We start from the raw sequence: 23,326 nt of genomic DNA, 5'->3' as shown, positions 1-23,326 counted from the left end.
TTACTGTAAACTTAATTTTCTTCGAAGGTACAACTGTCAGAGGTCTGTGTCCCTTCCCTGAATTATAAAATCTGTATTACCTTCCTGTATTCACTGTAGGAGATAACAGAAACAATAGTAAAGCGAAGGCAATTATCACAGACTGTCTTATAGTATGCATTATTATTTTTATCTTTCTGAAAACATTCAGAAAATATGAATTAAACCTTGTAAATTATTATGAATCGTGAAAAGTGAAAAGGAACACATGACCCGATCTTTGCAAGGGAAAGCTGGGATGCTGAGAGTTTGTGATATGGCTTAAGTTCTGTTACAGCATGTGTAGAAGAAATGAGAGCAGAACCCTCTCTGCTTTCACTGGAGGATGCTTCCTGGATTGCAGTTTGTGATGTCAAGTTGGAGAAAGAACAGAATACTAATGCTGATGGTAGATTTTGTGGTACAAATGCTTTTTCGTCAAAACCAGGACCTGGGTCACCAGCAAACATTGGACCTTCAAACAGCTTTGCTGTAACAGCAGACTTATTTTTGCAGCTGTGAACAACAATCTGAATTAAATGGCCCTGGTAGAGGTGCAAAGCCCCTCTACGCTTTCCCAGTCCTTAAGTCACATCACCTTTGTACTGAAAATCAAGCTTGAAACTTTGTGTATACTGTCAGTGTTGGGTTCACTGGTCATGGTAGGAAGCAGACTTGAAACAGTCTAGATTTGTTTCACAGATGAGGTTTGGAAACTTCTATTTTTTCTTTCCTCACCAAGAAAAAAGTATTTTCTTATTTTAAAATAAATATTTTAGTTTAAGCTCAGGAAGTCCTTGAGGCTCATTTTGGAGCTGTGCTAATAACTTAAACATTGAGAAACAGTGAAAATTTTAGATGGTCTGTTTTGACTTGCCAGAATAAGTGGAAATAATTGAAAGTGTATCAAGACTAGAAGTATTTTGGGGTAAAAGAAGGGAAGGAGCAACAAGTATTCTTTATAAAAAAAATCTGTCTAAATTTGGTGTCCGAGCTAGAGTAATTAAGTGTAAACAGAGAAAAGCATCATCTACACTCTCCAGTGTATCTTCTTGTCATAGCCAATCCTCCCTCTGCTTATGCAGTCTGCAGGCATTGACAGGTGTGTGATACTCCTCATCCCATAGAAAGGTACAGCAGTCTTTTTTTTCTGCCTCTTGTGGGATCAGGCTGGAGCAATAGTTGACGAAGAAAGTAACGTTGCCAAAATGTCTCTGTTGGGCAACAGTAACTTGGACCTTCTCCCAAAAGGCTTCTAATTGGTGCTGCAGTAATCGGAGCAATCCCTATTCTGCATTTGACATGGGAGTAGCCCCTAAGGCTACCCAGCAGAAATACAGATTTTTGCTTAACATTAATTATGAGGTGGTTGATGTTTTTTCACTTAAATTTTTGTCTTTAAATGAGGAGAGGTTTGTTGAAAGATTGGGTGTTTGGATTGGAAATTGGAACTAAACCAGACATTTTTGTTTAAGAGGTTATTAGCATTTTCAATTATTTTAAAAAACCCCACCTTTTTCTGGGGTTGTGCATGTAGAGATAAAGACATAACAACTGTTGATAAACATACTGATAAAATTGGGCTGAAATATTTCTTTCCTAGTGTTTGTCTCATAATAATGAAAAGAGCAGTGTTCATCTGTTGTAACCAAATGATGTTGGAGGTTGTAAGGTACTGGATGCTACACAAATAAAAACCTCTTCCTAAAAAGCTGATTATCTAAATGAGGGAGGGAAGGTAAGGGAAGGCCACAAAAGCAGCCTAAGTGACTTGCTCATAGTCATCTACCTTGTCAGGAGCAAGGAAAGAAGGGACATCCTAGGTCTTTCAGACCTATCTAGCGTGCAGGGGTCTGGATCCTACTTCCCTGCTTCATGTCTAATTACTCTTCCCTTTGTTACTGACTGTATTGAAAGAAGCAGACGCACTTGCTGCCCAAAAGCAGAGGCCAAGGACTGAGCAGGGAATAGAATGTGAACTCTTGATGAGGGTAATTAGTCTGGGTATTGCTGCTATCAGCTTTTAGTGGTCCATGCAGAGCTTTTCATTTGCAAGTGTTTTTCAAAGGTTAAAGGTGCAAAAAGGTAGAATGCCTTTTTCAAACCCCAAAATACAGTTTCAGATCTGCCTGTAGCTTTTAAACCATGCCTGGTGAGAACATCACCCCTGGCAGCATTCACACAGGTGGCTAGAGATATAGGGAGGGTAAAAATGACTGGTGACATACCTGAGACACCAGAGTTAATCCTGACAGTGTTACAAATGTTCTTTTTCTCTGTAACAGGCGATGTGTTGGAAAGTGTTTTTTAAAAATTCATAGAAATCCTGTTTAAATAACACAGTCAGTTGGGTTGATGCAGTTTTATTCAGGTGCTGAACAGCTTACCCTTCCTGCCCCTCTACTCATCGTCCAGGTGGGAGGGAGCTCCACTCCATACATTGCCTTTGAAACTGCAACTCTCATTCTCCTTCACAGTGAGCCCTGGTCCACAGGGAGGCTTTGGTGACTCCCTTTGACTTTGGTGGGAGCTTGGTGTCAGAATAAATCATGGACCAGAGCGCCTTTATGTCACTTTGGCTGTCAGAAAGAACCTTATTGTCACTTGAAGACAGAGAATATTAAGGGAGTAGATTTGCATTGGTGAATACTTCTCCTTCAGCTGTAAATACTGATTTACAGTGCTGCCACCCCTCCATTCCCCTCATCATTGCTCTGTGCCACTGTGAACCCATTCCCTCACATCTGCCAGTGCAGCTGTTTGCATGGCTTCTCTCTGGGTGGGAGTGGAAGCCAAACTAGGGCTCAGAAGCAGACAGAGGTGGTGGTGGTTTGGTTTTTATCAAGTTATTTTTAAGCTGGGTGAGTTCCTGTATCACAGTCACAGAGTAGCCACATCTGCATTTGTGCTGACAGAGCTGAGGGAATGTTGTGTACTGGGTTTGCCACCAAGAATTTGTCTCGTGAAAGCACAGCCTGTGCCAGGAGGGAAGGGATTGCCAACACAGAACTAGCACCTGGTGTAATGAGGCAATCATAAGGAGCCTTAGCACGAACAGAGACTAGACCCATAGATAGCACAACAAAAACATACCAACAAGGAACATGCTTCCAATGAGCAGTTTAAATTTCCTTCTTTTTTTTTTTTCCTTTTTCTTTTTTTGAATTAATGCACAGAAAGGGCTAAAAAAGTGGGAACCTCACTGTACTGTCAAGTGGAGGAACCAGGAACTCTCGCTGTTTGGATGCTCCTTGTTTCTCCAGTCCTTGGGAATGGCTGATGTTTGCCAGAAGAATGAGAAACTTGTTATGAAAGGAGGAGGACTCAGGAGGGTGGCAGTGGCTGTGGGCTGCTGCAGTTCTGCTGTCATGAAGAGCATATTGCCTGCTTTATTTTTGCACCTCTTTCTGGCATTACAAAAGTGTGTTACAAATTTTACAGAGGAAGGGGAGAAAGGAAGAAAAGGGCAAAGGGCCCAGGTATGCTGGCCTAGGGCTCTGCAGTCCTGTTTGTCCTCTGATACTCTTCCAGCTCTGATTTCCTGTCCATGGCGAGTTGCAGCTCCTGCTTGATGATTTCAATCTGCTTCTCCAGCTCTGTAAGCTCTTGCATCACTGAGGTCCTAGCAGCATTGAGGGACTCTGCTTTCCCGTTGGTCGTTAAAGAAGCTGGAGTCTCTCTCCTCACCTGTGGCAGGGGGATGTCTTGGTGCTGTCGGATCGTCACCTCATTTTGCCCTTCATCAGTGCAGATATATTTTTTCCGGTGACAGTTGCCTAGATTGGCTGTATTCCACACAGCATGCTGGCTGTTCCCTACATGGGACCTGAACAGAGATGTGAGAGTTAATATGAAATCAGAGCCTGCTCTTGTGTGTATGCAACCCTCCCCTGTGAGCCATTCTACTGGAAAAATATGCTGCTGTTACAAATTACATAGAAATATTATTCCTTTATCCTTGGAATTATTTTCCTAGAGAAGCACAAATCATGAACGTAAATGGCCAAATTTTTGTGATTAAACCATAGCAGAGACTAGAACAGAATCCTAAAATTAATATTCCCTGAAACTTTTTTTATGTTAGTTACGAAATTATGGTCCTCTCAACTCCAGCTCAGGAAGATGTGAGTTCTCCTCCGTAGCTTTCTGAAAGCTTTTGTGGTTGCAATGTCCTAAGTTTATTACAGCGTTAGTCCTTTGTGTGTTTGTACTCTGCTAGCTTGGGCATTTGCTCCCATGGAGGAGGAAAGAACCTGCATAGAGTTGGTGTGGAGAGGTGAAGGGAAAAGCGTGCCCTTGGACTTGAAGTCTTGTTGAGTAGCTGCTTGCGCTTTGGGGGATGGACATGATGATGTGGTGTATCCCAACACTGCAGGTACAGACCTGAGCTTCCTGACGGAACAAACAGACTTTGGAGTTTTTGTGTTGGGGGAGAAATTCCCATTTGGGAACTTTTTCAAATACTTCAATGTTTTCCTGTGGAAAAGTCTTTCCAAAATATTTTGATTCCAGAGAATCTTCTCTTTCTTGGGAATTTCACTCTGCAGCCCTCCCAAATCAGGGCATTTCCCAGGGTTTTTTCCCAAATAGAGGAGCACCCTGTGGCCTCCACTCTCCAACTGGAACATAAGGAAGCACAGAGTTTACTGTTGTGGGGGACGAGCTTGGCTTTCCTACCTGTTTTACCTTTTGGATAGATCTGTGTGCGTTCAATTGATAAACTGAGGTTGAAACTCTGAAGTAGTTGCTCTTAAAACTGTTCCATCATAGAGGTCTTCTGTGGGTATCCTTGGACAAAATGCCTATTAGTGTGAGTTACCAATCAGCAGGTTAAGGAAAAGGATTAAGATTTCAGGATTGGGATTGCTGAAAACAGTTGGTTGCAGGAGGAGTCCGGACCTGGGAGTAGATACTTTTCTCACCTGCCTGCAGAGAAGAAAGTTGGAAAGTGGAAATTTCTTTAGAGGAGGTGGCAATCAGGAGTGTTTTCGAAAAGAGGGGATGGCAGAGAGGGAGGAGGGGAGGCTTTACACAGGAGTGGCAGCCCCAGCCTGGGTCACGCTCTGGAGGGCTCAGGGAATCCCAGTGGGGATGCGTATGCAGGGTTGTTCATTTTTATGTAGATCAGCAATTTTCTCATATTTCAAAATAAAAGATGGGAAGAGTCTCAAGTCTTGTGCTAAACTGGATGTATGTTTTGTGATGCAATTATGTTAGTTCCCTGAAGAGATGAAAACAAAGAAGCGCCACTTAAGCGTTTTCAGACAGGGAATAGGATTAGCCTTGGCAAGTAGAAACTGGCAAAGCATTTCCAGGGCCAAGAGCAGAAGGCCTCCCTGCTGCATTTCCACACAGACAGCTGTCTAGACAAAAAAGGCCACCTAGCAAATGGCAGAACTACTGGCAAGGGGCTGTGGTGCCCAAAGCTGTCTCCCTGCTGTGTAGCTCTGCAGAACCCATGGTCCCCAGGGTCCCGGGCAGCCAACACGCCCAACTTGCCTTGGAGCAGAAGTACATGTCTCAGAGAAGCTGCGGCCCTTTGCTTTGTAAATATTTCTCAGAGTCATCATTAATCCATAATTTCTGATACATTTTTCTTTCGCAAATCAAAACACAGCTTTTTTTGATAAAGTGTTAGTAACTGACATAGCTTCTGTGGCTGCTGGTGGTGGTGCTTTTGTCTGGGTGTCTGGGCAGGTGGTTTTAACAAAGGCCAGAGTCCACAGTTAACACTCAAGTTACATCAAGTAAATAAAACTCTTTACAGTTTGGCTACTGATGCTGAGCAGCTGTCCTAGTTTTTGGAAAGTTATGAACTGAAAAAAACAGTGGCTTTTCTTCCCTGAGGAAAATAGCAGTAGCATAATACAAATTCTGTCCACCTCTTTTCTGTATCTTGGTGCTTTTAATAATTCCACAGTCCCCAGCAGGAATAAAAAACTCTGTAGTAATATAACTGATTTGAGAGCTCTGGGTCGTACCTTGCCACATCAGTGTTCATGCCAAGCTGGGCACCATGTTACTAGGTGTGTTGAGTTAAATTCACTGTAATTTGTGCAAACAGCAGCTCAGACGATGACAAGAGCAAGGACAGTGGGTAGGTGTCCGTGCACACACACATGGGCTGGATACTGTGTGGGCAGAAGTTTTTGGGCAAGCAGCACATCTTCATTCTCAATGTTGAAATAATATTTGTGTGCTGCTTCTTTTAAGCCATTCTCTGGGGCTTCTGGCCATGTTCTTGTATTATGAAATTTTTGCACTGCTCAATATTCAGCAAATAATTCAGCTGGTGCTTTTTGTATCACCAAAGATATAGAGAGCCCCCTCCTCTGGAAGACTGTCCTCCGTCTGCGTTAGTGCCTCAGGTTGTGGGAGTGTGAACGCTACCACCCAGTGAGGAGGGTGTAGGAGGAGGAAATGTTTTGCAGCAGTCAGCTCCTGGTACTGCTGTTCGAAGATCAAAAGCAAGGAGTTGCTGTGTGCAAGGATGTGCCACACTATGGGGCTTTGTGGGGCAATAAGATGAAGGAATGAACAGAGGAAATTAATTGCATGTGCTTTTATATACTTGTTTGTATAAAGGCAGTCTAGAAACTTATAGATGCTCACTTCTTATATTTGCTGCCATTAGTTCAGGAATGACAAACTAAACACAACATACATTTCCCTACGTGGGTTTCAGTCATACCAAATATCTAGCAACAGCCTGGAAGACTTTTTTTTTCTATAGTCTGTGGCTGAACTTATCTGTAGAAAAGAAATACTGCTGCCTGTGTCCTTAAAAAGTGCACTAATAGTTTTGAATTACTGAGCAAATGTATAGTTTTAATAAAATGCCTTGTGTTCCTGGTAGCTATAGATAAGATTGTCTCCTCTTCAGAGGACATAGGCTATGAAAACAAGGCAAGGTTGTTACCTACTTTTTTTCTCCAACAAGAGTTGTTTGAGACAAAGGTTTCTGAAAGGACTGCATTTTCCTCTTCTCAGCTTTATTATTTCTCATTCTAAAAAATAAGAAAGCTGAAAAAGTTTCTAACATACATACTGCCTGACATCTCATTCACTGTAAAGCTATCTCACAGGGCCCTAGTTAGCTGCCAGTGCTTTAGTATGTGAGTAATTAATTACCTAAAACCAAGGCCAGCAGACTTAAAAAACTGCAAAGCCTGTCTTTAGAATGGGTGTGCTTTTATTAGATGTATGCAAAATCATGAAAGAACTAGGTTTAATTAATTCATTTCTCCCTCCTTTGTCAATTCTATCTGGTTTCCTTTTTTTGTTTCTATTATCTTTGGGGTGTATTAGATCCATAAGTAGATATCCAGACACAACATATTTCATTTCAAAGTAATTTTTGTAGTTGTGTTTTAAAGCATGCAAAACTTCCTACCTCTTTTCTACTCGTTTCGTCTTAGGCTGGCATTTGTCTTCAATAAATGAACTGTTCAGAGCACGATGTAATCTCTAGAGGGAAAAGAAGAAAATAAATTAGTAAAAGCAAGATTAAGAATAGCTCCATAAATAGGTAAACAGTTTGGGCTTTGTGTGATGGACTTGTGCCAAAATTATTTTGCACGTTCAGGGATACAAGCAACGTCTGTGCTTTGTCATTACAACAGATTTATTTTCGCATAGTTTCCCAAGGGAGGGCAATGTGAAAGGTTGATAAATAGTTTGCAAACAATCCTTGGTGTTAGAATTCCTCAGAAAAAGAGGAGATCTTGGCAAACTTTGTTATTTTGTTAAGGATCTCTTTCACTGTGCTGCTTTAAAGCAATAGAAGCCCTTCCCTTTTGTGCCTTTTGCTGCAAAGTACCCTCTTCCTTTAGAGCAAACACCTAGAGCAATTTTCTTCCATCATTTTCCCTAGAATAATGAAGGAGGTTACCCAGCACTTCCTGCATGCATCGAAAGTTTGGGAAGCTGTTAACAGTGAGATAAAATGTTCTGCTTAGCCAGTTCAGGATAACAACACTGTTTTTCTCTGGTGTCCAAAAGAGTTGTAAGGTTACACGTGCAAATGGAAAGGTCCCTTCTGTATGCTTTGCAGATGTGAATATTTGAACTGTTTCCTTTGTGCTTCTCATTCCATCATTAAGTAAGCCTCTTCAAATTCCAGAAGCTGCTGTCACACTTCAAATGCTAATCATCAGTGCTCCTGCAACCTTTTAAACCTTGTTGTTGTCCAGACTTTCTTAATTAGCCACATGACTTTCACAGGGTTCCTTCTGAATACATACCTGACTTGTATGGAGCCAGTACTTCATCCTGGATTTCTTCTTGATTCGTGGTAGGAACAGTCTGTACACTATGTGTTCCCCAATGGTAGTGAGAATGGACAAGCCAAACCCAATGCACAACATCACAAAGAGCCCAGAAAAATGCTTGATGCCCATTTGCAGTGTCTGTGAATAAAATCAAAAGCGGAAGTTAATGAAGTAGGCTGTTAGTGTATTTTAACAGATACTTCCTTTTTCTCATTGGAAATGTGGTCTGACTGAACACAGAGTGGTAAAATACTGCAGAATAGTCTGGAAACTGTTCACAGCAAAGCCCTTCTGTGCTGCAGAAAGCTCGTTCAATCAGAGCAAAGGACCTGTCATGGGAGTAAGAATCAGCTAAAGACCAGGGAATTTTTTTCCTGTGCTGTTTCCCTGAGGACACTAAGTGTTGAACATGTACGAGAATCCAGTATTTGTGGTGTCTTTGCATTTGTAAAAGCAAATATTGCTTGATGGAATACAGTCAATGAACTGTAGAGCAAGTCCTTCATCAGCACTAAGCTAAGACCTGCTGTTCATTATTTTCTGGGAATTGATCATTAACTCCCCCTTTTTAGGCTTTACCCTTGATGGAAGGTCGTGGAGAAAACATTTTGAAGTAGTAGAACAAACATGGCGCCCATCCACTCCCTACATTAACAGGACTGAAACTGTCTGTTAGGAACCCTGACTGCAATTATGAAAAACAGGAACACTCTCACCTTCTTCTGCTGACCCACCATTTTCATGTAGGGTAGGAAGCCTTTAATTAATTTGAGTCTGTTACTGGCATTAATCATGTCTGAAGACCAAGTAACCATGTACGGCAGCAATCTGTACTACAAATACCTGCACCCCAATGGGTGGGTCAGGTTTGCATGTTACGTATAATCTTAGTACCTTTATTCTCATGCCTCCGTAACTCAGTTATGAGTTTATCAGTAACTAAAACCTCTTGCTAGTAATTACTGCCAGCAGACTACTTTGGAAATATTTCTAAGCATACAAGTTCTACTTGTGCCTTTCTATTAAAGAATGTTATTCCCCATGTCAGAAAAAAAGGAGCAGAAAATTGCTTTGGGTGGGGTTGTGTGTCAGGAGGTGGTATCTGGGATGCTATAACCCTGGATAATTGACCTGTGAGTTCCTTCAGTTTGTTCTTAGTTTGGTGGGTGGGTGATGGTGGGGATTGTGCTTTGTTATGACTATAGCTGCGTAATCCAGAAAAGCAATTGAATTTAGTCGAAAGAAATTACAGAATGTTTGAAGAATCTTGTTACAAAGTCATTTTAAGCCACGGAGTCGATTAGTGTAGTCCATTGAAGTTGAAGGCTTGGAAGTCCCTTTGTGTACTTTTGTTGGGTGATTGTGAGCAGTATTTCTTCTGGTCTTCTTATTTGATTTCTGTTCTTTAAAACACAATGATACGAGATAGCGTATCACAGATTTTTAACAAGAGCAGAGCTTCAGCAATCTAGCAGAGTGAGAACTTTTGCATGTGGCACTGGCAGTGAACTCTTATTTTGGGGGTTCTCTGCCAAAATCAACCTGCTTGCCCCAAAGTGCACTGAGCAGAATTTTTGGGAAGAGAATTTTTGTACCAGTGAATAAACATGTCAGGCTGGTGAAGGGTATAATGGGTGTATAAAAGCAGTTTCTAAAGAAACTTACTGCAGCCTGGAAAGGAAAGTGGAAAACCACAAGAAAGTGAATCTAGGGTAGAAGGGTGTCAAGAGTATTGGCACAAGGGTTTCCTGATGCTGAGAGTGCATCGGTTCAACCTAAAAGCAAAACTTCCCTCTCAGCATTGGAATTTCTTGTTGGCAAGAGCCTGTTGTCCCATACTTTGTCTTTCCAGTTAGGGGAACAGGAGGGTGACACAAAAATCACAGGTGGTAATGCTTTAAGCCACTGAAAAACCAAAGTGTTTGACTAGAGGTCTGTGTTACCTGGCCTGTTTCTTAATTAGCAGTGAAGCCCAGCTTTTAGCCCATATAGCATAAAAGCAGCGTGAGGCCCCATGTCTGACATTTTTCTTAGAGGTCTTTAGGCCAAGACCTCAGTACAGCCCATCTCTGAACTCAGCATATTTAAGTACCTGTAAGAAGCAAAGAGACGGCTATGCGTACTAGCTGAACATATCGGTTAAATGTGCTTTTGTTAATTCTCCAAGAAGCACTAATGCAAATTACTTGCTTCCTGAAAAGAATGTTCAAGGGCAAGTATGAAACAACTTCCTTAGAGATTTAGAGTTAACAGTAGATATAAGGATAAACTGAATGAGAAATAGAATAATAATTAAAAAGGAATAGATTTGCTCAGTTATCTGAAGAACACCCCTCTGTGTCTATATATATTCCCAGGTTACTGCTCTTTGGTGTCATACAGAACAACAGTCTATGAGTGGGCATTGCTATAAACTCCCTTGGTGGCAGGAACCAGTGAATCAGCTGGGTGAAGGTCCTTTTGCTTAGCTACTTGAGAAGTAATGCAGAAGTCCCAAAGGCAGGGGACATCAGTAAGGAGGCCTGATCTGCTAGGGTTAGGTTGCTGTATGGTAGGGAGCATTTATATTGCTCTGAGAATAGGAACTAGGTTTCATGGCATATGATAAAACTCTAGCCATTCAAAATAATAATAATAATAAAAAGAGACACAGTGGCAATTGCAGTGGGGATTCCTGCATGCCTGAGATGTCTCCTCCAGTCTGAGGCTGGTGTTTGATGCCACTCAGTACTGCTGCAGAGAGAACACTTGGCCAGCTCCTTACATGAAAAATAACTCCCTTGTCTTCAGTAAAGCTGCTCTGATTTATGCTGATGAGAGTCTGGCTCACTGTCCTGTCAGCTCTGCAGAATAGTTTTCTACCTTCCCTGGAAACAGGTGAAAGAAGTTCCACCACTGGCATCTCAGATGCGTTTTTCATTTGTAATGGATAGCTTGTGAAATTGTCCCAAACAAGACATCTTTTCCTAGGAAAGGAAATGCCAAAACAAACCATCAATAATATTTCATCTAGCAATACAGAAAATAATGCATTGAAAGAGCTGCCTGATAAAGGCTGCACAGTAGAGGGAAATTTTTGAGACTAAATTAAGTGGGGAAATGAGGTAGGGGAGAAATAATTAGCACAGTGTGTCTTACAGTGTATGAAGTGATTATTTATAGCAGTATCAGCACATTTACATACCATTGTAAAAAGGCAATTTATCAGCTGTTCACAATTACTGTAGACACACATGTTAAATAATAAAGGAAACCATCTTATAGAGGCATCTCTCATTTTCATAGCTTCATGCTGATCAGTATCAGAGCAGCTCTACTACTTATTTTGTAGTTTGTTCATGTATTTGTAGGTGCATATATAGAATATATTTGGAAAGAGCAGCAATAAATTGGATTCTCTGTATCACTGCTTTCCTCTTTGCTGAAGTGGTAGGGGGTTAGGTATGTGTGTGTTAAGTCTTTGCTGGCTATTGCCAGAAAACCAACTGATGACTTTCTCTACTGAAATATCTTCTTTCCTTTCCTTTTTTGGGGGGACAGAATAAAAGCCCATAATGTGGTGTATTCTCTGTTAAGCCAGGATAAAAACACAGTCCTTGCTCCAACTTTGTAATCATAAATTCAGGAGGTAGCTCCCTGCATCTTAGGAGAAGGAACTCAATTATGCCCATGAGGTGGTTCTGAAGCCATGAGCAACCACAGTCAATCCTGTGATTATTGCAGCTAACGCGTGCTAAGCACTACACTGGCAACAGCCTCTAAGTTATTTGCCACTTGCAAATTGGGAAATTGGCAGTTTCTGAAAACCAACAAATACAAGAACAGAAATGGAGGTATCTGCTTTTTTTATGTATCCTTGGAGAGACTTTTCTAATTTATCAACCGATATCTGCAGTTGCTACCTAAACATTTCCTGCTGTTTCCTCCATAGTTATAGGCTTTTAGTTTGGGCCCTGAAGAGAAGGAAGGGGATACAGAGACGAGAGTTTGATATTTGCATCCTCTTTGAAGGGGGGAGCAGAGACAAAAAACAGCATTCAGTGATTTCATTATTGGATCTCATGGGCAAAACTCCTGCTTTACTCCCTGCTACAAGAGACTGTAAATGATTTACTCTCTCTGGTTGCACTGAGAGCAGTGAATAAGCCATCAAATAGGTCTGTGGTCCATCTTTGGCTAATTAGAGGCCTCTAAAGATTTTTGTGGATACTTTGTAGCTTGGCAGCACTGCACAGGTATTAGTGCTACACACTGCTGAACCCAAATACTAAATAGGGGTATCACGTGTGTATTAGCTATAATAATAAGCTATCCTTTTTGACAGCATTTTCCCCACAAGGATTTTAAAAAGCTTTGCTGAGATCAGGAAGTTAAATTTTGCAGCACCTCTGTGAAGAAGGAATTATTTCCAGCTTTACTAGAGATAAATGGATACGAAGGGCAGATTTCAAAACTCATTTGGGCATCTCAGTAGGTTTGCAAAATCCTACAGCTGCTGATGCTTGTATTTAGGTAACTAAACAGTATTAAAACCTGTCCCTGTCTCCAGATTGTGGCATTTTGTGTAGCTGCAGAGACTGTTAGTTATTCATTGTTCGTTGTGATGGCTTTCTGTGCTCTCAGAGAAGTGGAAGCACTGAAGTAGTATGTATTTAATCTCTTTAGAGAGATTACCCTTAGCAAAGAAAGACATGTGACTGTGGCTTTAGGGTTTCAAGTGCCAAATTTTAAGATACTGTAAATCACTGTCTCACATTAGGAAGACAAGTTCCTTTCCCTTCTTGTAAGGAGCTTTGCACAGATGTGGAAAAACACTTCCTTTTGTAATAGATCTTTTTCTTTCAACTCATCCATTATCCAAGACCTGTCCACAGTGGGAAGAACAACAATACACATATCATCTGAATTAGGTACTGAGATGTTTGCTTCTGTGTTATTACAGGCTGGTGCATTGCGAGTTACAGCTTTGTCTCCTCAAATAGTGAACTATTTTTTTTTTCAGTTTCAATAGGTGAATCTAAATCTGCTACTCATTTCCAGGAGACTCAAAACATGCTTTTTCTGACTCTGTTGTCAGAATCCATACTCAATACACTCCTTTCTTCAGGATCATTGCATAAAGTATTTTTTTCCCCAGGGCAAGTCCAGGTGCCACTGGCTCTTCCCACACTGAGATGACCCCTTTACAATGCAATGTCTGTCATTTTGTGATAACCTTCTTCATAATGATCCCAGTCCTCCAGTGGGCAAGGACCAGCTCTCCTCCCCAGACAGCATATGTGCAGACTGAGCAAATTGTCTTGGAAGCAAAATCTTTGTTCCTGTTCGTGTGTTTGTTTTTCATGCACTAGTAACAAGGTACTGTGAAAGGTGACTGATAGGCAGCTTTTATATATGAGCACAAGGCAGTTCGTTCCATTTGTGGAGGGGTCTGCATGGCCTTCTTTTGACGCCTGCAGTCCACCAGAGACAAACATATAAACCACAGTTTCAACGTAATGGCTAGAAAAATGACTGTTGAGTTGTCAAATGATTGGTATAAAAAAAAGGAAACTAACTGTTGACCTTTAAGGAGACTGGGCAAAACTCAGAGCAGAAAGGGACAATTTGTTGGATGACAATGGGATGAAATCATGGCAAGATGAATGAGGCGCTGTCTGATTGTGCACCCTGGGTGATGCCAAGGCCAAAGATCACCAATTCAGGCACAAGCCACAGCAGGTCAAGTTTGAGCAAGTTCCTTCAAAGACGCTGGAGAAGAGCCATCAGAGATCCCACCACTGATGAGAGAAGAAGAGAGAATGAAAGGACTTCTGTCTTTACTGTGTGCCTGGCCTGGATCAGATGGAAGCCCATGGTCAATGACCAATCCCCACCATTAGTGGCATGGACCTCTCCCTCAGGCACTGGCAGGAGGTGTGCAGCACTATGCCTTCCCCAGTGTCCGCACCCATGGAAAGTAGTGGGTCTGCAGTAACAGGGTCAGTTTGGGCTGCCATTATGTGTATGTTTGCATATACTGTTATTGTAAATGTCACCTTAGATGCTGTTTGTGTGAAGCATCAATAAGTTGTTGATGTTAATAGTTGGGATAGCATTACGTAACAATACATGATTTTTTATTCCATGTACTGGTTGTTAACTGACTGAACAGCCAGTCTATGTGCAAATCAGTCTTTAAGTTTTAGAGCTTCAATTGTCCTGTGACACTTGTGAATAGAGAATATATAAGCCTTTCAAGTGAAATAGAGGATACAGTTTTAACAATAACATTTTAAAAAATGTAGCTTAAAAGCTATGAAGCAGCCTGTATGCATAGTTAGCTTTTCCCAAAGCCCGACTGCTCCCTGGACCAGGAGGGGGCCTTCTCTTTCATACTGTCTGGAGAAACCACAGTGTGCCAGCTCATCTTCTAAACACTCTGCCCTGATCATTACTGCCTGTTCTGAGCAGTCAAAACCACTGCTAATTGATAGGCAACTTGCTTGTTCAGGCCATCCACCCTGCCTGCTGTCATAGTGGCTTAGTGCTGTAGCTGTTTCGCTGCCATGAGCAGAAAGTTGCAAAGCTGCCAATTCACTGTATTTTGGTTCCCCAATATGCCACAGAAAGTATGAATTTGCAGTCTCTCCTGACCTTGGGTGGAGCTAATGTGCTGGAGGGGAAAGTCCTAGGAGTCTGGCTCCTGCTGAAGTGGCATTGAGAATAACAGCAGGGTAGAGGAAGGGCTAAGTGTATTGTATGCAAATTGAAAACAAATTACACCGATTATGTCCAGATGTAATATGTGCAAATATAACTCTGTCAACCCCACTTCCCTCCTGCATCATGCTCTGCCCTAAGTAGTGACTTAGCAAATTTACAACAAAGAAATTCCTCTGAGACTAGAATATGACAATTTTAAATCAAGAGTACTCAAGTGATATTGCTAGTGGCTAGCAATCAGTGTGAACAGTCACTGCTACCAACAATTACAATTACTTGTGGTGGAGAAGGTAAGATGCAATTCACTGCAGCAATTCCTTCTAAGTTTGAGTTAGCTGCATCCCCCATGAATGATCCAATGGGCGCTGGCCAGAGTAAGATGCTTTGGACAAGTGCTTTTGCTGAAGAGGTTCATACAAAACAGTGGAGTCAAGCCCTACTGACCTCTGCACTTTCAAACTCATCTTTATTTGGCTTCTCAGCTTGAGGAGTCACTGCAAATTTTCTAGCCCCAGTCTGAATCATGCCTTTTAAAGACAACTTTGTTTTCAAATGCAATTTAGAATGAGCAAAGTGCTGCCAGATAGAGATACATGGAAAGAGCTAGCAGTGAGTTTTGTCACTGGAAATACAATTTCCCGGTATAAGATTAGAAAAAATTGAAGAGTAGGAAGATGAATCTCAAAACAAATCTAAAGAAAAATTAACCTCAGTGGGCAAGAGTGGCAGGTGGATAAGAATCAGGTACAGTCTAAAGAGGTAATAACAAAAAAGGAAGATTGCTATTTCACCCGTTTAAAGGCTATACTGATCAATATTTCACCTACATATGTTCCCATTTTTGGGTCATTACCCTTGGTCAACAGGCACAGACCAAATTTATCACAAAGACATAGAAAAATAGAAAGCCTTACTCCAGCTACCAAAAGGCAATTGCTGGGTCTTAGTTTGGCATATAATCCATGTGAATGACTACCCACTTAGAAGCTGAGACTTTTTAAAAAATTAATTATTTGCTTCTGTGTTGAACATTGTCCACACTTCAGTGAATCTGTTGAATGTTGCTGTGACTGACTGCAGGGAGTTAAATAACAGAGATTTCTGTGCTGTATAGGAGTAAAGGATACAAACTGACATAAAGATAAGACAAAGAATAATTCCCATCCTTCTTGATGTAATGATGGAGTAGCTATGGTTTAGAGAGTGTCTGCTGCTTGGCCCTGTTTAGTTTAGTAAATTTGTCCCAGCTGTGAAATTGCAAGTTCTAAAATCTGCAAGTTCTTGGTCAAGCGGAGTAGGTGAAGAGGAGGGTATGCTCATGGGAGATGAGGTAGAAGTAGAATAATTCAGGAAGAGGAAGGTCTGGACTTAGCAGAGCTTATCCTACAACGGCACACACTTACAAGGAAGTGGTCTTCTGTTTCTGCTCGCTCTTTCTGATTGCATAAGGCCTTTGAGTATGTGAGGCCTTGTTCAAAGACAGTCTTTTGAGTGACTTCAGAGTCCTTCAGTTCAGTTACCTGAACCAGCTTGCTGGACCTTGGTCTCTGGAGAAAAAAACTCAGTTATGCATGTTGGGTTAGCACAACTGAAGACTAAATAAGGACTACAGTCAGATAACCAGCCCCCAAGCAGCTAGACCTGCCTTCCTTTCTGGCCATCACGTGAGAGTTACACTCAAAAGACTGAATTACTTTAAAGCACAGTGCGTCTTCCAGCTGTGACCCCATGCTTAAAAACTCCTGCTATCCAACACTGAGAAAAAAAGGAATTCCATAACCTATTCATGTGACAAAATCATATTATTTTTTTTTTCAGACTGGAGCAGCTTTTTTCTCACCTCCTCTCCCTTTGTTGGCAGGCCTTGAGGAATCTTTGAGTACTTACACCATGCAACTGTTTTTTTCATGCCATGAACACAGGGAATTTAAGGCTTACCTGAAAACCAGTGACTCTCAGTATTGCATGCATTGAACATGAAGGAGTTAATGAAAATCTAGCAAAGAAGCAAAAGAACTGGGTTTGCCTCAGAGAAAATCTACTAGCAATAGCTGTGCAGGAAAATGGTAAGGTCTTTCCTCATATTTTTAAATTGCAAAGGGCTTTCAGAAGAGTAACTGTAAAAACGACATGCTGCCTATTAGATTTTTTTCTCTCCACTTTGAATGCAAGGTATTCTATCTTTGCTCATGTTTGTTTTTCTTCTCAAAAGGACAAATCCAATTGGTTTTATAATATGCCTTCTGCAGTTTGACCAGCCAGGGCTTATTTTTTCTACTACTGTATTTGCTACAGCAGAAAAAAGTTCCTGTTTCTAGAAACAGTCGTGAGATCCTAAGGCTTAGAGCAATCGTCTCCAAACTTTTTTTGATCACACACCTCTATCAGTAACTTTTTGAGCATGCACCCCCATATATGTATATTTATTTATAATTTATATACATATATATATTACTGAAGTTCTAATACTGTCTTCCTGCAACCCAGTGGATCATCTCACACACTCCCAGGGGCTGGAGGTACCCCACTCTAGAGACCACTGGCTTAAAGCAGCAAGTATGTCTTCTGGGAGAAAAACAGTACTACATAAAACTGTATCATTTAACTGGAAGATGTTTAGAAATGATTCTGTGTCTTAGCTATTTCTCTAGAAATACAGAGAATACAGCCCTGGGTACAACTACTGGAGTAAGATTCTCGTGATCAAAGGAAGCTCCTTATGTCTCATCACTGGGGAAATTACTAAGAAGGTAAGTTTGTCTCTGCTATAATAGTTTTCAGTTTTAAGACAGTTTAAATTTACCATTGGGTAATTTTCATGAGATTTAATTCAAAAGATTGTGTTAAAAAGTAGAGTAACAAGAGGTCATTGAATGAAGTGCTTGTCAGGAACAGATGTGTCAGCTACATTAAAAAGAAAATTCCCCAGATACATGTCTTGTTAGATGATAATATAATCTTCAGATAAGCTAGATCAGAAATAGCAGTGAATACACACTTTTGTTTAAATGTGCTTTCTTGTGTTGAATTAATCACAGAAAAAAAGAAAAAATTAAGTTGAATAAAAATAAATTGAATTTTCTTCTATGAATGTCTGATGTTAAAATATAATTTATTTCATATTGACACAATCTTAATGAAAAAGTAAAAAACGTAGTAAGAGATGCAGAAATACCCCAACAATCTATGTATTAAAAAAGTCAAATAAAGATTTTCTTTGTCTTATGTCCAAAAAATGCTATTTTTCTGGTGATTTAGTCAGCAGTCAGAGGTTTGCAGACAAGATGCTCAGGTGACCATTGAAGAGGGGGAGTCAGAGCCCTAGGAAGCTGGGCTACTCTTCTAGGGGAGAACGGCCATGCCACCACTTCCTTTGGTAACACGTAGGGTTGGTTTGATATTTGGCTGAACACTCTGAGGAGGAGATAGCATAATTCTAGCTACTTGTTTTGTACTAGTGAGAATATGTAACCTATGTCTTTTGGAAAATCTTGAACTAAAGTGTATGCTCTAAGCTTCAGGCATGCTGGATCTTTTGATTCCTCAGTACTTTATCTTTTTTTACTTGACAGTCTAGGGAACTTGACAAAACCCTGCTATTCTGACAAGAAAATTCTTTTTCTCATAAATAATGGCCTACATCTTCAGCTGCCATCAGCTGGCATAACTCCTCTGATTTGATACCAGGATGTAATCCATGGAGATTTACTTCCATTTCCTGTAGATCTACTTAGATGTGAGACCTGCTTCTCTTCTGTTCTTAGCATGATATCTTAGTGGACCGTTTCTGGGCTGAAGTTCTATCTTTGGTACAAGTAGCTGCCACCCATGTTAGGAAGCGGTCAGGGTTATATTAGAAATTTTGGATGTACTAAATTCCCACTCTCTCTGCTTCTTTTGCTCTTGTTGGTCTCTGTGTTAGCTATTCTACCTATTGCTCCCATGTGAGATGGTTCAGAATCACTGACAGATCCTGTAGATGGTGATATACATAACTGAGTGGAATCAGATAGATTTGTTGTGCAGTGTGCCAGATCACTTTTTTAATGCTATGTTACATGCCCTGTTTGCCTCCAGAAGTGCTCTCTGATGCATGCACTGCACGCCTAACTTAGCAGCACAGTCTTACTGATGTTTTTCTTGTGCTCTGATCTGAATGCTGCTGGGCTTAGCATCTCTTGCTTTTGAAGCCTAATGCTTCCCTTCAGCTGCAGCCCGTATCTGTCATGTGTGTATGTGTACTGGACATTGCGAATAAGGAGAAATAATTGGCAACTTGAGCAAATCCTCATTTACGTGACCCAAGTTCATCGCTTACCTCCGTGACAGCAAAGCTTCTTTTCCCACATGGAACAACCTTGTACCATTTGTCATGCAGAACATCCATGAAACCGTGGGACTTGTACTGGCTTATCAGTTCAGAGATGTTTGAGGTGAGCGGAGAGTTGGGGGGAAGACCAATACCATATCCTAGAAGGAAAAACAGTACAAACATCTCTCTCTTACTTGTTTGCTTTTTGCTTAATTATGTTCATTTCAGCTATCAACTATCAGTGTGGCAGATCAAGTTGGCATTCTGTTTCAGCAAGCCAGTTCAAACCTGGATGCTGGCTTACCGTGGACTGAGAATGCTAAGATGAGACTTTTTGCTGTGCAAAATAAAGTAGCCTAATACAAACAGGACATGCAGATTCAAAATTATTAAGGCCACAAAAGCAGTATGTACAACTGGAGCTTCAAAAACTTAAGATGGAGGTACAGATAGATGAACAAATCTGTTTTCCCTAGAAACACAGCCTTTTGCATGCCCTTGCCATGGGTTCTTCTTTTTTACTTTGTTTTAGCAATGCAAAAGTGCCTTAATGTCAAGTAAACCATTCTGTGATCCCTTTACATTGTTAGAGTAGTGGATGTGACTGTGGTGTCAGATGTGACATTTTCTTTTCTTCCTATGCATTTTCTGACAAGGAGCTGTGTGCATGTAAATGTATATGGAAGCAGTCTGTATTGTTGTCACACAGCAATTTAAAGCCCAGGGGCTATGCTTTGTGTTCATGCAGTTATACTCTGGCAGTGACATGGACCTTCAGACAGTAATAAATACAGTTTTTAGCCACTGTGTCATCTTTTACCACATTAAAGTGCTCGTAAAGGACTTAACTGTAAGTGAAAATGGATTCAGTAACTCTAAATATGATCTTTCAGTTTGCAGAATTGGGGTTTTGACTTCAGAAAAACAACTACAATTCATGCCTGGAAGACATGCAGTTGCATGCAGAGATGGCCTGCCAATTGCCTTGAAAGATTCCTTTTTAGTCCACTGTGGATTTCTGTTTTTCAGTTCAGAATTCAGAATTTCAGACTGTCTCCTTTAAAAAAAAAAAAACAACACAGGAAGAAAGAAAAAAACCCCACAAATGTATGAGTGGTACATTTGCCATCACAGTGGCTTTCTTTTCAGTGATGCAGAGTGATGTGATATGTGTACTTACAACGCATTAGTGTCCCTTGCTGATGATTTTTGTACATTGTGCCTGTATTTCCACCTGAATATATTTGCTAACATTGAAGGAATGTTTTCAGAGAAGGCATAGCTAGGGTTCACAAATACCACATTTTCAGCATATTTGTTTCGTAATTGGGTGATATGAAGTCCAGTTACGTAAAAACATATACTTTGGGGTGTATTTGTTTTTTTCTGTATTGAAACTTGCTTTACTTGATTCAAAGGTGTGGAAGCTGATGGTTTACTTCAGTAGAGCTAACCTTTCTGAAATGGAAGATTTATCAGGTTGCATGTGCATGGTGAAACATGCAGCTGCACACACACGAATCTTGCTATAGCCTGAACAGCTCTCTGTGCATATATCCTCCCTGACAAGAAAAAGAAAAGAAGAAAATGGATTGCTTTGAGGTCTTTGGTGTGAATTCAAATGGGAGACTTTAATGAGGTATAGCAAAAAGGAGCGTTCTACAAAATGCCTAGTGCTGGTGACTTGTAGCTGAAATGATTAAAATGCTCAGCTTCCCCTGGCCTTCATTTAGCATATAGCCTTCCTCAATCAGGTTTCAACATTTCTGAAGGAGGTTGTTTTAATGTGTGATGGGAGCAAGCAGGGGAGGAAAAAGGGAGCTCCAACCATTTTCACTGGCCATCAATCACAAAAGTGATTCCTGAAGTCTAATAGCTGCCAATGTGCTCACCCATGCTGGGGGGCAGCTTCAGACAAGCCTTGCTTCCAGGCTGCCTTCCAATACACCAGGGCTGCAGGAAGCTACATACCAGGGTAGAGAAGCTCCCTTCTCTAGCTTCAATTAGCTACAGATTCAGTGGGAATCTTAAGCTGACCTTTAAAATGGGAATAGTGTTTGTCTGCTTCAGATGAGAGCGAAACTGTAGAACAGCATTCTGAACACATTTCACTGAGTTTTGAACATGTGTAATGAAAGTAAGCCTACAAAAAGCAAGCCTCATTTCAGGAGCTGCTTCATTTCATTGTGAGCAGTGAAATGGACTGTGCCTCCTACTTGTCTGGAGACAGACTGTCTGAATAATTCCTATATGGATCATGGCAACAGAGGGTACAAATGATCTGAAAGCTCAGAAACTACAAAAAAGGGTGAAACCTTCGTTCAGCTTAATCACTGAGAATTCTACCATGATCTTCAAGGGGTCCGCAGTTTCACCTGCGTACTTCCTTTGAGAATATAAAATCACAATAAACCAAATGCAACACATGAGAAATAGAGCAGTATGTTATAAAACTGATTATTACCTTCAATGGCAAAGGGTTTTCCCACAGTTAGAAGCTTGCAGTCAGCATCTATTGATACTTCATAATCTAAGAGAGCTTTATCCATGATGAAGGCATCGAGTTTCTCTGGATCATGCCTGTATTCAACACCAAAGTCAGAAACAGAATCACTTCATAGTCTAAGATTCAGTGATGCTCACTGAACATTTATCTGTGCAGTTCTGCGGAAGATTATTGATTGAAAACAGAGACCAGGGACTGATATTTTAAATGCAAACCTGATTTATATTTTGAAGAAAGGAATTATGCATGAAATATAAACTTTGTGCATCTAGAGCAGGACAGCGGGCATAGGACTTATTTTGCTCCCACGAAGTACTGCTGAAAGATGGAAAATACTACAGTATGTTAGACTTCAACTCAACTGAAAGGTAGCACAAGCTTTATTGGAAAAGATAAAAAATTGCTAAAATACTAGTGCTGTCTTGGTTTCTTTGTGATGTTAAAGTTACAGTCATTAGAGCAGAAACGCAGGAGGATAACTCATACAAAGGTGTTTCTCCTGCTTACTCCTTGAATATGAGGTAAATTAATTTCTTCACCCAGATCAGCTTTTCTCGATGTTCATTCTTCATGAACACAGAGGACTGAATTTTACTAACATAATCATTTATGAAAAGCATGCTTGCATAAAATGATGATATAAAAGAACAGTTGCAATGCCTATTCTCATCTGACCATGGACTGCACCCTCCACTCTTGTCACCTTAAAGGTCTGGGTGTTCTCCTGATGTGAAGTTACATGACTTCATTGATTTCAATGAATTGATTCCACTTTAACCCAAAGGAACTATCATGTACCTTAATTATCATTAGGATGGGTCTGCGAAAAATATGTAAACAGGAAACAACTTCTGATGAAAAATTTGCAGGCTATTTGTTATGCAACTTCTATGTGTAAAATGAATGAATTGTTTCAGGCTTATTATTACCCCTCCTGTTTCCTGGCAGAGTGAATCAATTGTGTGACCCCAGATTGTTAGGCACAGATGTCTGAAACACAGTGATACCATGATTCCCTAAAGCAAGAAGACTTGGTGTTTATTACTTTTTACCAGTCTAATGCTTCTTTTACTCATTTTAATGATAAAGGCTTTAAGGTTTCTCTCTGAGAACCTTCTCCCAGCATGCTGAAGATGCTGAGGAACCTCATTTGCAGCTTTTGCTTGGACTGTGATGTTTTTTTCTGAATGTTTCTCACTGCCTGGTAAAGCACTCCCAGGCACAGAAACCTGCTGGATTTATACGCTGGCCATGCTTGAAGGCACGCTAGCAGTTACTGTGAAGACTTCTTCCCCTGGAAAACACTCCAGCTGGTACTATGCTAGCTTGCTCTCCAAGCATCACTCCCTCCAGGGGATTACATGCTTTCTTCTTTATCTGCCACACTCCCTTCAATAACTGTTTTGTGGGATAAGTGACACTGAAAGTGGGAAACAGTCCTGGTTTCAGCTGGGGTAGAGTTAGTTTTCGTTCTAGTAGCTGGTATAGTGTTATGCTTTGGATTTAGTATGAGAA

At 40.7% G+C, this 23,326-nt stretch overlaps 1 protein-coding gene across 1 annotated transcript in view; it reads right to left on the bottom strand.

Moving 5' to 3' along the window:
• Positions 1-3,181: 3,181 nt before the first annotated feature.
• The window catches only part of GRIN3A (glutamate receptor, ionotropic, N-methyl-D-aspartate 3A), a 77,674-nt gene continuing 57,529 nt past the window's right edge, over positions 3,182-23,326 (bottom strand). The window contains exons 7-11 of the mRNA XM_010568551.1: positions 21,770-21,885; positions 19,312-19,463; positions 8,262-8,426; positions 7,412-7,485; positions 3,182-3,844 (exon numbers count right to left, since the gene is read on the bottom strand). Coding sequence (XP_010566853.1) covers positions 3,508-3,844; positions 7,412-7,485; positions 8,262-8,426; positions 19,312-19,463; positions 21,770-21,885 — 844 coding nt within the window. The 3' untranslated portion in view covers positions 3,182-3,507. The remainder of the gene's footprint in view (positions 3,845-7,411; positions 7,486-8,261; positions 8,427-19,311; positions 19,464-21,769; positions 21,886-23,326) is intronic.

Source organism: Haliaeetus leucocephalus, unplaced genomic scaffold (assembly GCF_000737465.1).
Source record: "Haliaeetus leucocephalus isolate CR32 unplaced genomic scaffold, Haliaeetus_leucocephalus-4.0 Scaffold247, whole genome shotgun sequence".
NCBI lineage: Eukaryota > Metazoa > Chordata > Aves > Accipitriformes > Accipitridae > Haliaeetus > Haliaeetus leucocephalus.
The sequence above is the reverse complement of the archived record's forward strand: the minus strand, read 5'-3'. Positions and strand labels throughout refer to the sequence as shown.